Source organism: Prionailurus bengalensis, chromosome F2 (assembly GCF_016509475.1).
Source record: "Prionailurus bengalensis isolate Pbe53 chromosome F2, Fcat_Pben_1.1_paternal_pri, whole genome shotgun sequence".
In the NCBI taxonomy this organism is placed as follows: Eukaryota; Metazoa; Chordata; class Mammalia; order Carnivora; family Felidae; genus Prionailurus; species Prionailurus bengalensis.
In genome coordinates, this window is record NC_057353.1 from 63,752,280 (window position 1) to 63,766,748 (window position 14,469).

Consider the following 14,469-nt stretch of genomic DNA (forward strand, 5'->3'; position numbering starts at 1 on the left):
TACACTAATCATAGAGTATGCACATATTCAAACTCAATTTACACTTCTATCAGCAGTGTTTGAAAAGTTTAGTTACTCTATATCCATGTCAATACTTGGTTTCTCTTCTCTTTGGTTCTGATAGTTTGCACACAGAAAAAAAAAAAAAAAAAAAAAAAAGCCAGCCAGCAGGAAAACCCATTTTCTAAAAGTGAAACCAATACCAAAATTAATAAAGATGACTTTTTAAAAATAATTAAAACAACATTTGATATGATACTATGAAATAAGGATTCTTAGAGAAAACTCTACCGTAACAGGTTTTTCTATGAAAAAGTCTAGGGGATTTCAGTCAAGCTCAAACTTGAGTGAACTACTCAAAGCAGCCATCTCTGAAAGGCTACTGTATTTCAAACTGTAGAAACACTGAATGCAGATAAGGATAAAATGGCTCTACTGCTATGCATGTAAAAATTAATCCAAATAGGAAGAATTATATCTAGTTCTGGGGTTACCACGTTTAAGAAGAAACAATGCCAAACCAGGGAACATTCAAAGGGCAAGAATGGTAACAAATTTGGGAAGAGTTTTAGATAAGGAAGGGTTGAAAGTATTGTGATTCTGTAGACTGGAAAAGAGAAAACTTGGGGGAAAACAATATTTAAATTGGTTAAGTTTGTGAATATTATAACAAAAACTGTAGTTTGATGTAATAAAGAACTTCCTAGCTTTCAGAAAAATCAAAGGGATGCTTGAAAATACAGTGAGCTCACTCACAGGTCATATCTCGTGGTCCGTGAGTTCGAGCCCCGGGCTCTTGTGTTGACAGCTTGGAGCCTAGAGCCTGCTTTGGATTCTGTGTCCACCTTCCCCTCCCCATCTCTTCTCCTCCCCAACTCATGCTCTGCCTCCCTCTGTCTCGCAAAAATAAATGTTAAAAAATATATATATTGAGTTCTTCAGAGCTAGAAGCATTCAAGCAAAAGGTGAAACAGTATAGGAAAAAATTCTTGCTGGGGCGCCTGGGTGGCGCAGTCGGTTGAGCGTCCGACTTCAGCCAGGTCACGATCTCGCGGTCCGTGAGTTCGAGCCCCGCGTCGGGCTCTGGGCTGATGGCTCAGAGCCTGGAGCCTGTTTCCGATTCTGTGTGTGTCTCTCTCTCTGCCCCTCCCCCATTCATGCTCTGTCTCTCTCTGTCCCAAAAATAAATAAAACGTTAAAAAAAAAAAAAAAAAAAAATTCTTGCTGAAGTTTCGACTAAATGAACCTTAATGTTCCTCCAACTACAACAAATTAACCCTGAGCAATACTACCAAAAATAAGTAGCAGTGAGGCATTGTGGCTGAGTTAAAATATAAATATCCATATTACTTAACCATAATTAGTAAAAGAATCAACTACTTTTACTATATAATATTAGCAAAATAACATTTAAAACCTCTGTAGTATAAGTCTGTATTAAAAAATACAGGACTTACAAAAAATTTTTTTAATAGCAATTAAAAAAAATCAACTCCAATTACTCTAAAAATCATTCTAATCACTCAATAGCTACTTCATTTATATCTCAATATTGGTCATTTCTACAGCCACTCCTTAGAGGAAATGAATACTAAAGACAGGAATTAAACTGATTCTTGGAACTTGGGAACACTGAGGCTTTTCAAGCAAAATAGAAAAGATTTTCTCAAAGTGGGAAAGTCTATCTAGGGAAGGAAAAGAAACAAAGGAAAGAGATGTCAGCACTGTAGCCTATCCATCCATAGAAACAGCTTCTCTGGCAAAGTCCGTATTTATTTTATTCTAAGAAGAGAAAAATGTAGGGAAAAAAAAATCAATCAAAAAGCTCCTATAGGGAAAACTATAATTTATCTACAATACATAAGATTCAAATACAAAATATATTTAGAGAAAGTGTTGAAATTATTTTATTGGTAGACAAAAAAAAAAAGAGAATGCACACACAAAATATATTTGGAGAAACTGTTGAAATTATTTTACTGGCAGACAAAAAAAAGAGAGAGAGAGAATGTGCGAGCAAGCGCTTAAATAGATGTTACATAAAAAACAGGGTTTTTAATTGCTGGCACAGGTAATTTAACAACTCCACTAACGTTTGGTTGGATAAAATAGGTAGAAATGTCTTTCAGTCTCTTATCTAAATGTTTCTCTTCCTTACATTCCCTCTGCAGTTCAAAGATGCTGAATCTCAACCAAGGTAAGCACACTCTTTCCATCAAAAACAGGATAGCCTGGTATCTTAAGTTTAAAACAAATAAGAAGATGTGATTAAGTAGTACATTACTTCTTTGAATGTTAGGACATTCTTATATGTATTAAGATCAAATTTTATCACAGAATTTAAGTTTAACTTTCAATTTCAAAACTGCTATACTTAATTTGTTTCAACTGTAGTGTAAATTTTATTGGTTTATTAAAGAAAGTTACTTTAGAAACAAGAAAGGTAACAGAAGTATCTAGGGACATGCTAAAGACCTTAAGTATCTGACTTTCCCAAAGTTCTCTAAAAATAATGTCATCCAGAAGAAAGATTTTTCACATTTAACTGCTAAGAAAAGCAGTATTTCTTCTGAATAACCCGGTATCTTCTATCTTGTGTCTTATCAATCATATAAACGAGTGTTTTCTCTTAGGTAAGGCAACCAGAAACATCAAAACTAAATCTATAATTTTCCTGTAACAATTGTGCAATAACTTAACACAGTGTACACACCATCCTACGCTTTTTCACTCTCCATGCTAATTCCATTAGCCACTTTTTTTAAAACTGTTGTCTACTAAAATTCTAAAACCAACCTCAAATCCTCTTTTAAACCAATCAAATAATGAACACCAGCAAAAAATAACTAATGTCATCCCTCTTTAAAAGTAATCAAGATTCTAGAGCTTGGAAGAAAAGCAGGGGTAGTGAGCAAATATTTACTAAGTGACCATGGCTAAAAGAGCTGTTTCTAACTGAAAAGAAAAATTATAATATATTCTACCTTTCCCAATTTCCTAACGTAACATTTGAAAAGACTCCCCTTTTTACCTTTCTTTTCTTCCATTATAACGCTATAAGTGATGAAGCATCTTCCCTATCACTAGAGAAATTCTTTAGGAGATAAGATCACTTCAAAACAAACAAGGCAAAAAGTAAAAGCTTGTTTCCTCAACAGACGTGGAAACCATCGTTCCTGTCACTGTACTGCCACAGAGTATATTCTCTGAGATCAGAGCAGAAACAACAGGTAAAGCAAATGTGCAAACACTGTTCTGTGACTGGCAGATGGAGAGCCTACTTGACCTGTCGTCAAATGCAGAGTTCTAGTGTCAACTGCGGAGCTATTCCGGACTCTAGCAAGGCCATGGCTTCCCTACCTGCTCTGCTTTCCTACCTGCTCTTTTACAAGTGCCTTTTCCATACATCAGTGGTATATATTTACTACTCTAAGGGCAGGTCATTTTTTTTTTCTGGGGGAAAAAGGAGGAAGATGATTTTGTAATAAGTGTTTTTAAATGAGTTCTACAAGTGTAGCTGAAAAAGCAATGTAATTTCAACAACTCAAGTTTGTGAAATGGGAAGTTACAGGAGTAATTCAGAGATTCCCTGAACTTTTCCAACAGCATATTCTTTTCTCTTCCCTGAGTCTGAAAGATTCTAAACCAATGATAACTGGGACCAAAAATATGTCTAAAGATAAGCCTCCTGTCTCAACCCTTGTAAACCCTTAAGGCAATGGCTCATAGGCATTAATTAGCCTCTCAGAATCACCTGGCACACTAGTTACAATACAAATTGCAGGGGGGCACCTAGCTGGCCCAGTTGGTAGAACACACAACTCTTGATCTCGGGGTTGTAAGTTGGACCCCCACGTTGGGTGTAGAGATTACTTAATAAAATCTTAAAAAAACAAAAACACCACCAAAAAAAACCCAAAACAAATAAAACACAAATTGCAGGACCAAATCCCCACTTTCTGATTCAGCAGATCTAAGGCAATGCCTGGGAGTCTGCATTTCTAACAGTTTCCAGGTGATGCTGATACTGCTTGTCTGGAAATCACACTTTAAGAATTGCTGCCTTAATGCAGCAATTAGTTAAAATAATATCTTGACTAAAAACAGTTTATAATAAAGGTTTGGCACCCTACTCCAAAACAGAGAATCATGGTTGAATCCAATGGTTTCTAAACTTTGAAAAAGCAAGTGCCCTCAAACATAGTTCACAGTACTTAAATTAATACAAATATTACTGGGCACAATGAAGTAAAATACTAAAAAGAGCCTTAAGAATAGTAAGTAATCCTATTTGCCTAAAGGAATAATTCAAGGAAAAAACCTTATTTATGCCAAAATATTCACTCAACATCACTTACGATCTCAAAAGCTGGAAATGACACAAATGCCAAACAACTGGAAAACAATCATGCAAACTATAATATACTGAATAAATATTATCTGACCATAAAAATGATAGAGAGTGAAGACTATCATATGTGGAAAAGTGGAGACAAAGTATTTAAATGAAAAAAGTAGAACACAAAACTGCTCATAACAGCATGTTTACTGATAAAAAACAAGGTTTTTTATCAGTAAAAATATAATATTTAAAGTGAAGTAGACGTAATATTTAAAGTGAAGAGACACCTAAGACATAGTATTTTTATATGACATTCAAAGGCAGTCAAAGTATTTTATAAAATATTCTGAAGTAGTCTCTGCTCTAAGGATTACAACAACCACCTAACCCATTGAAGATTAATGTTAATAAAGTATTTTTTAAAAATATTAAAAGTAGAAAAATGGCTTAAAATTGTTTTTTAATTCTCAGATAATACTTCTTCAAAACTGTAATCTGAAGAAAGAAAACTCAGTAACTTACTATGTTGGGGAGAACTAGTAAAATTTCTTGAACCAAATATGCAGAGAAATTATAAAAAATTATAAAAGAAATTATAAAAAAAACAGAAATTATAATTAGGAAAAAAACTGGGATTCAGAGCCTAGTAATAATCTAAGAAAAGTACTTTGAAAAGATTAATCCAATAATATGGGGAATATATAGCTGTTAGAAATATCAACTTTAAGGTATAAAACTTACTGTTTTGATTCATTGTGACAGACTTCCAAGGTTGGGTCATTATAAATAAAAGCAGCTTCTAAATCATTGATCCTTACTCGGTATATTCTACACTGTTTGCTGTTCAACTTGATTCTATTCAAGTTTGCAACTGTGGGAAATATAGTCAGTTCCACGAATCCCTGCAATGATAAAGAATAATAACTTTGTTATAATTGAGACTGGTAGGTTTTAGAATATTTTTTTTTATTTCTACTACTTATACTTACTTATACCACTATTTCTATTACATTCCAGAGACAGAATCCCAAATAGCTACATATATATGTGTTCTCTGAGTATCTTCATCTCAAACACTATTGTCCTAATGAATGAACAGGTATGAATTATATAGACTTTATCTTCTTGGTGATTCACATTCACCATCAGTGAAAACTGGACCATCTGCCAGAAAAAAGTAAAAGGACTCACACTCTCAAATACAAGGCTTTCTAGACAGACTGGAACTCAAATAGGGAAGAAGAAAAAAAAAAAGAGCAGAAAGAGAATCAAAACCAGTTTGGTGAGTAAAAAGAACATGGCCTTCCAGGGGCGCCTGGGTGTCTCAGTCAGTCAGACGTCCGACTTCGGCTCAGGTCATGATCTCGCGGTTTGTGTGTTCGAGCCCCATGTCAGGCTCTGTGTTGACAGCTCAGAGCCTGGAGTCCGCTTCGGATTCTGTGTCTCCTCCTCTCTCTGCCCTCCCACACTCATGCTCTGTCGCTCTCTCTGTCTCATAATAATAAATAAACGTTTAAAAAAAAAAAAAGAAAAAGAACATGGCCTTCCAAAATGGGAATCAAATGGGAAAGATGGGTCAATGGAACATGACACATATGTCCAGTGTTTTTAATATGATGGGTTAAAAAACTGATATACTCAAGTGTGAAATATGGGAAGGCATGAAATAGCATTTCAAGGGCTGCAAACTGAACAGGAAAATTTCAGAACCTGCAACACAAATAGCTAAGATGAAATGGAGGCAGCAACCACAGAGGGCTCAAGTATAACCATTCTAATGGCTTTAGGGAGCAACACTGTGTGCCAGATGTTACACTAGATACTTTCATATGTTCTCTATGAACTGAAAAAAGTACTACTTTACGCTTTTTACAGATAAGTTAACGAAGTTAAGAAAATTATGTAGGGGCGCCTGGGTGGCTCAGTCGGTTAAGCGGCCGACTTCAGCTCAGGTCACGATCTCGCGGTCCGTGAGTTCGAGCCCCACATCGGGCTCTGTGCTGACAGCTCAGAGCCTGGAACCTGTTTCGGATTCTGTGTCTCCCTCTCTCTGACCCTCCCCTGTTCATGCTCTGTCTCTCCCTGTCTCAAAAATAAATTAAAAAATTAAAAAAAATTTTTTTTAAATTATGTAATTAATAAGTGGAGAAATGACATTCAAATCTACATCTAAACGATTCCAGTGGAATCCTACTATACCGTGTTTCTTGTACAGGGCTTTAAATAACATGCAAGATTTTTTTTATAAAACACTTAGCCTAACTGCTCAAAAGCACAGAGATTCTGCAGCCCTTTTTCCCCACCACTTCCCAAATAAGAAGACAGCCATACATCCATAAATTAGACTCTCTACACAGATCTGCATGGTAGCAAATAAGAATAGAAAGAGCGGAGGCCAAAATAGTGTTAATGAAAAGCTTTGTGTTTAAAGGCGTAAACTATCAGCAACTGGAGGGCAAAAGACCAAAATTCTTTTAATTAGCCTATCAGCAATCCATTGACCAATCTACATAAATAAGCTTGGATCAGCTGAAAGCAAGCAAACAGAATCAAAACAGCAAAAGTGTACTGTAATAGAAAAAATTATGGAAAGTGCTTTAAGTCAATAGTTAGCTTACATGGGTGGGGATAGAAGAACAGGATTTGGCTTTCTTGACTAAGGTTAACAATAACAAAACAGTGAATGGAGTATATTTCATGAAGATAGGGAAAGCCCAGTCTCCTCATATCATCTGGTCTCTGACACCACCTAGAGCCCTAACCTCTATCTGCCTGCAACATTCAGACCCATTAACTTCCACAAGGCTCCACTCTCTGTCATCCTTGGCCACTGGCATTACTGCAAGCTTGTCTGGTCATGTAACCTCTCACTCTCTTCTCCTTGCTCCTTGTTCCCTCCCAACCACTTCACAGCTGACCACCTTCCCATCCTATTCTAAATAACCTCCCCTGGGCCATTCAACCTTTTGAAAAATTCCTTCTCTACCTTCCAGCCTTAGATGAAATGTCTCCTGAAACCCCTTTGACAAGAAGCTACTTATTCTTTCATTCGCTGTAAATTAGGAGAGGGGAAAACAGAAAACCTTTTAGTTTCATGTGCTACTCTAGACCACTCACAGAATCTTATAGCATATGCTATAAGAGTACGGGCAGTATGTCATTATTAAATACATGGTTTACGGGGTGCCTGGGTGGCTCAGTTGGTTGAGTCCAAGTCTAGGGTCTAGAGCCCTGCGTTGGGATTCACTCTTTCTTCCTCTGCCCCTCTCTCTCGCTCACTCTCTATCCCTAAACTAAAAAAAAAAAAAAAAAAAAAAAAAAAAAAAAGTATGTGTTCTGGAGGTAAACTGTCTGCATTCAATTCCAAGCTCTACCACTTAGTGAGTGTATGATCTCGAGTTACTTACTCTAGCTCTCAGTGTCTATTTCCTCCTCTATAAAACAAGAATAATGACAGTACCTACCTTTTGGTGGTAAGACAACTGAGCAATACATGGAAAACACTTAAAATCATAGTGGACATCTAAGAAATGTTCTTATTATTCTTTTGTATTTCTTTTTCCTTTAGTCATCCCATACAGATCCACAAGCCTCTATTCCTCTTCATTACTACCTCCCAAATTCCCCAACATTCACTGAAGGCTCATATGCAACTTTTCTAACCCATCTCTACCATAACTCTAAGTGATCTGAATGTAGATATATCTGATCCATACAGTAACCCTGCTTCAAAGTTCCTTGACCTTAATTCCTACAATCTTTACTTCTATTACAGGATAGCAATCAAGATTACACTCCAAAGATACATCATCACTGCCCAGAATTACTCCCAAGCTGACATTTTAAACTTGAGTGTCCACAATGCTTATCCTTCTGCCCCTCTTATTACTTCTCAGTCTTCTTGTTCAACCATATGAAGTCCTGTTCCTGGACCTCCTCCAGTTTCTTACTACAGTCCTTCCTGGCATTTTTACAGCACTTTCTTTTCCATTTACTGCAGATCCTTAATTTCAACCACTGTTCTGCCAAGTATCAATTCTCTTGCCTTCCAGCTACATGTATATATCTTTCCCTAACTGTTCAAAAATCAGCCATCCACTGGGGGCCATACTCTGCAGTATTCTCAAAAATCCCGCTCTATTAACTACCCTATCCTATTAGTACAGGATTTTTTTCCTGTGCCTATAAACATGTTCAAGTCTGACATATACTTTAAAATCTTGAGATCTACATCACACTCAAATAAACTACTTTTTGCCCTTATTCTGGAGTTGTCTTATCTTGATTCTTAACTGACAATCCCTGGAGTCCCAAAACCCTACCATGGTCTGGTAGTCATACTGGAAGTCTTTGGAGGTCAAGTACTAAAGGGGATAACAGTCCAAGGCTATTTCAGAGTAGGACTCATGCTTACTCCACCAGTCCTAGAAACTATAGTAAATCAAAGCAACTAGACATCCCTTGAGGAACTGCAGAGATTAGTGCCCTCTAATATTTGGAAGATGCTTACTACATCTTAACTTATTTGGCCAATGCAAAAGTCAAGGTTTCAAAGAATGATGGTGAATTACCACAAATCTGTCAATCTAAACCACAGTTATAGATATAGTATTTTTATACAGCAAATCAGCATAGCTCTTGGTAACTAGTATCATAGCTAATTATCAAACAAATGTTTTTTTCCCAAAGAATTTTTATCAGGAAAAAAAAAAAAAATCACAGATTGTCTTCAAAACATCAGAATGCCTTCACTGTCACCTAATAACTAAAAACTATACCAACTCTCCTGCTCAATCAAAACATAGTCCAAAAGTACCTTGCTTCCAAGATAGCCCATAAAGCATTATACTAGTATATTATATTGACAACATTATGCTAACATGACCTGTTGGGAAGGGAAAGGAATTCTCCAAATGTTTTAATAAAAACAAGGGTGGCACAGGATGAAAGTTAAATCCTGTTAAAGTTCAGGAGCCTGTCACATTAACAAAGCTTCTAAGGTTCCAGTATTCTAAGGCATATAAAAATATTCCTTCCAAATGAAAAATAAGTTGTTTCATTCTGTACTGCTCAGCAAGGTACAAAAAACTGCTCAGGAAGGGACAAAAAACTTGGTGGGCTTCTTTGAATTCTGGAGGCAATATATACATTTGGGCATTCCGCTTACCAGGCAACCTATTACACTGTCAGCTTTGAGAGGGGTCCAGACCAAGAAAACGTTCTGCAGCAGGTCCAGATTGTGGTTCAAGCTGCCCTGCTATTTGGGCTTTATGACTCAGCAGATCCTATGGTATTTGAAATGCCCACTGCAGATAGAGATGCTGTACAGACTCTGGCTTTTTCCAATACAATGACAGTGCAAATTCTTGAGGTTTGAGAGGAAAACCACAACCTCTCCTGTCACCAACTATATTCCATTTGCAAAGCAACTACTGGTTTGCTTCTAGACCCTTCAGTAGAAACTCAAACATGACCATGGGACTCCCAACGACTATGTTACCTGAAATGACCGTGATGAGATTGAGTGTAATAGAAAGCTCTGAAAAACAGAAGCGGGCACGTGCAGCAGTTGTCCACTTTTAAAAAGACAACACATCTGAACCAGACCCAAGCAGGGTCATAAAGTACAGGCAACAGCATGAGCAGGTGCTCGGAATCCATTAATACTTCTTCCACTGCTTCTCTACCTCTCTTTCAATTTCCATCTCAGGCCTCAAGGAGAGTTCCCCTTGTTCAGTTAACAGAATAGAACAAAGCACAAGCCTGAATTATGAATAAGCTCACAGGATGCTAGGACCAGCTGGAAGTGGGTGGAAGCTGCCATTAGAATGCCACTGAAGTTGGGGCACCTGGGTGGCTCAGTCGGTTAGGTGTCCAACTTCAGCTCAGGTCATGATCTCTCAGTCCGTGAGTTTGAGCCCCACATTGGGCTCTGTGCTGACAGCTCAGAGTCTAGAGCCTGCTTCAGATTCTGTGTCTCTCTCTCTCTGCTCCTCCCCTTCTCGTGCTGTCTCCTGTCCCTCCAAAATAAATAAACATTAAAAAAAAAAAAAAAAAAAAAGAATACCACTGAAGTGTGACCCTGGGAGACAGTGGAAGAAAGTCCTACAGCAGACAGAACGTTGGGAAATACGTCTGGCTGTACACTCTTTGTAGTAGAGATGACCTAAAGTACACAACTACACTGATCCATGGGCAATTGCTAATAGGATGGTTAGGAACCTGGTAAGAACAAACTTAAAAGACTGAAAATAGAAGATGGTAGAAGACGTGTATTAATGGATTTCTCAGCACAAGTATAATGTGAAAATATCCATGTTATTATCACATAAATGGCCATCAGAGGGCATCTACGGCAGACAGGACCCTCAAAAACCAACTGGCAAGATGAAATAGATCTCAAAGATTCTTTCCCTAGACACCCTGCTCGATATACAAAGTGGTCACGGAGGCAGAATGGAGGCTATGCATGAGCCCAACAACATGGTCTTCCCCCCGCCGACATACACACCAAAGATGATCTGACTACCACCACTGCTGAGTGCCCACTACCAGTAGTAGAGGATCATACTAAGCATCCAATATGGTACTGGAAGGACCAGTTAATCACTTGGTAGAATGACTACATCAGACAGCTCATATCAAGAACATGATATGCCCTTATAAGAACAGACACATATTCTAGATTTTCCTTCCCTAACTACAACATACTTACAGAAAATCTTATATATCATTGTATTATCTCATACATACCTCCAACTTAGTGTATAGGGAAGTGTGGTTATGGGTTCTTACATACAAAATTTACTAGTTTTATCTTGTACCCGATTATCCAGAAGGACTGGCATGATCAACTGCTGTAGGCTTAATTACAGCACCAACTCAGAGACCTACAACAGGATGCTGTCTTAACTAGTGTACCATATATATAGAGACATCTCTCCAAAGCCGAAATAGATCTGCGAACCAAAAGGTAAAAATTGGAGTGACTATTCTCACTATTGCATCAAAAAAACCACGGAAGGAATTTTTGCTATCTTTGTAACCTTGTGTTCGGTTCAGTATGTTTGGCCAACAGAAAAATGCATCCACCAGGGCATATAATCATGGTTCCATTTGGAAGCTGAGACTGTCACTTGGCCACGTTAGGTTCCTCATGTTATGGAACCAACAGAGAGAGGGTCACTATACTGACTGGAATGACTAATCTCAATTACCAAACAGGAACTAAGGTTCTGCTATACAGTAAGGACAACAATTATATCTGCAGTTCACAGAGATTCACAGAATGCATCTCAGGGTCACTTGGCCAATAGCACTAATCAATGGAAAACTGTAAGAACCCAAAAAAGACAGGACAAGCAAGGATGCAGATCCTACAGGAATGAAGGTCTAGGTCAAACCAATAGAAATGTTGGCAGAAGAAAAAGGAAAAATGGAATAGGTGGAAGAGTAACACAGCGGTCTATATCAACCTTGGCCTTGACACCTGCTAAAGAAAACAGTGGCTCTAGCAATTAAGTTTCACATTCTCTTACCCACTTTTCTTTCCACTAGTTTGTACGAAAGCTACTGGTGATATCTAATACCTTACATGGGAGTAGAGATGAGTTACCATATCCTCATGTGAATTCATTAGGTGAGGGATTGGCAAACTTTTTCTTAAAGGGTCAGATAGTAAGTAGATTTTGTAGGCCACACAGTCTCTGTCTCAGGTACTCAACTCTGCCAGTGTAGCTCCAAAGCACTTTAGACAATATATAAATAAATGGGTGTGGCTGTGCTCAAATAAAATTTGTTACAAAAATAGGTAGCTGGCCATTGCCAACCTCTGCAATAGCGGATAAGACTTCGTTAAGTCCCCTGTGTTGGGAACACTAGCTTTTCTTCTCAACAAAAAACAAGGATGGCTTGGGGGCAAAACGGGTAGACTATTCTAGATATTCTCCTTTTGCCCCTCCTAATACACTATATACCCCAGGAGTTGCATTAACTGGGCACCAGCCCTTCAGCTTCTGGTTGGGGTGGTCAAATGGGAAGCACAAGGACAAAATTGGAGAGGGGAAGGAGAGTGAGCCCATTACATTTATCCCTCCAGGTTCCTCCCTATCCAGCTAAGGGAGGCGGTAGCTTCATTCTTCTACCAAAGGCCACACCTCCTATAAGGTCACTCTGACAACTACTATAGTTTCTAGTAACTTCTTCCTTCCTTTGTTCTTTCAGGTTTAGAAATAATAACTATTCCTTGTTGCTAACCTCGTGTGCCCTACCATCTCTTGGTTTCTCTTAACCCTGTGTCTTCTAAATAGTCTTCTTCTACTTTCCCTCAACCTACGTGAATATGCTGCTTATTTCCTTCTGGGACCCTAATCCATACACCATCCAACCAATTTTTCTAGTGGGAAACCCAAAAATCATTCACAACTCCTTCCTAACATTCTCAGTAAAAGTTATCTGCAATTCCTTTCCATCTCTCAATTTGGCAGGGGCAGAGGAGGTTGAAAGGGGAAACAATGACAGAAAGGAGCTGCAGGTGACTCTTAGATCATCTATAATTAAAAAATGGGGGTGCCTGGGTGACTCAGTCAGTCAAGAATCCACTTCAGCTCAGGTCATGATCTCACGGCTCATGAGTCTGAGCCCCAAGTTGGGTTCTGCGCTGACAGCTCAGAGCCCGGAGTCTGCTTCGGATTCCGTGTCTCCCTTCCTCTCTACCCCTCCCCCCTTCACTCTGTGTCTCTCAAAACCAAATAAATATTTTAAAAAAAGAAAAATTTTTTTAAATGGCTCAATCACGTGCTAACTTTACACCCTGAAGAAAGTTACTTAGTCTGAAATCTTTCAGCTGCTTGAACTATAAAAATAAAGGTAAAACAGTATCTATTTCATGGGGTTATTGTGAAGATTAAGTGAGGTCATACACATAAAACCTTACAACAGTCTCATACATAGTATATACTCAATAAATGTTCACTATAATTCAGTCAACCATATCAACTCTATTTCTATACCACTTTCACTATTGTTATTTTCCTTCAGGGCTTCACTGTAAGAATATGACAATAACTTCTTAACTAAACTCCCTAATTCTCCTATCTTCCCTACCCAATTCATACAACACAACACACCTAAAGTACCCTTCTGTGAAGTACAAGGTAAATACAATTGACCCTTGAACACAGGTTTGAACTGTAGAGGCCCACCTATATATGGATTTTGTCCTGTTAAATACAGTGCAGTGCTGTAAACGTATTTTCTCTTCCTTATGATTTTCTTAATAACATGTTCTTTCTCAACATTTATTATAAAAACACAGTATATAATAAGCATACCAATTATGCAGTAATGGACTTCATGCTATTGGTAACACTTCTGGTCAACAGCAGGCTATTAGTAGCTAAGTTTTTGAAAAGTCAAAAGGTATACCCATATTTTTTAATGTGCAGAGGGTTGGGATGCCAACCCCTACATTGTGAAAGGGTCAGCTGTTATCATATGTAAGGAATACTGATTGAGAAATTTCTTTGAGGACATGGGACTTAATGAACCTTTAAGGATTCTATGATTCCTATGAAGAGGTTCCATTTTTTTAACTATATAGCTCATCTTAAGTAAACATATGAATACATGGATAACATCTGGGGGGAATTTCATGCCATCACACACACCTCCAAACAATAAATAAAAACAGCTAAGATTCTATTTAATACAAGTCCCCCCAAATTAAGCACTTAGGTAGCCAAAGACTTCTATATTCCAAGGATATACATGCAATCTATATGTATCAAACACCTTATCTAAAACTTTACAAAGCAATCCACCTAAACCAGGTCAGCCAAGAATTAGAAAACAAAACTGGCCTCCTAGCAGCCAAGTCAAGTCAATGAGAGCCCTAACCTTAATTTTTTTTTCACAGAAGAAATTTCACTATGGGCTTATTCTTGTTTCTTTCACAATTCTAAAATGCTTGGTGATACAGACTTTCACATTCCACAACTGATTAAATGGAATAAAATATTAACCCAGAAACAACAACAAAAAAAAAAAAAAAAGAAAAAAAAGAAAGGAAGGAAGGAAGAAAGAAAGAAAGAAAGAAGAATTGAGAAGGCAGCCAGTATAGCAGCAAG

General features: G+C 37.7%; 1 protein-coding gene across 2 annotated transcripts in view; it reads right to left on the bottom strand.

The window, feature by feature from the left end:
• TAF2 (TATA-box binding protein associated factor 2) overlaps positions 1-14,469 on the bottom strand; it is a 95,665-nt gene that overhangs the window by 79,917 nt on the left and 1,279 nt on the right. For both annotated transcript variants that reach the window (XM_043601641.1, XM_043601640.1), the window contains exon 3: positions 5,084-5,244. In XM_043601641.1, the coding sequence (XP_043457576.1) occupies positions 5,084-5,244 (161 nt within the window). The remainder of the gene's footprint in view (positions 1-5,083; positions 5,245-14,469) is intronic.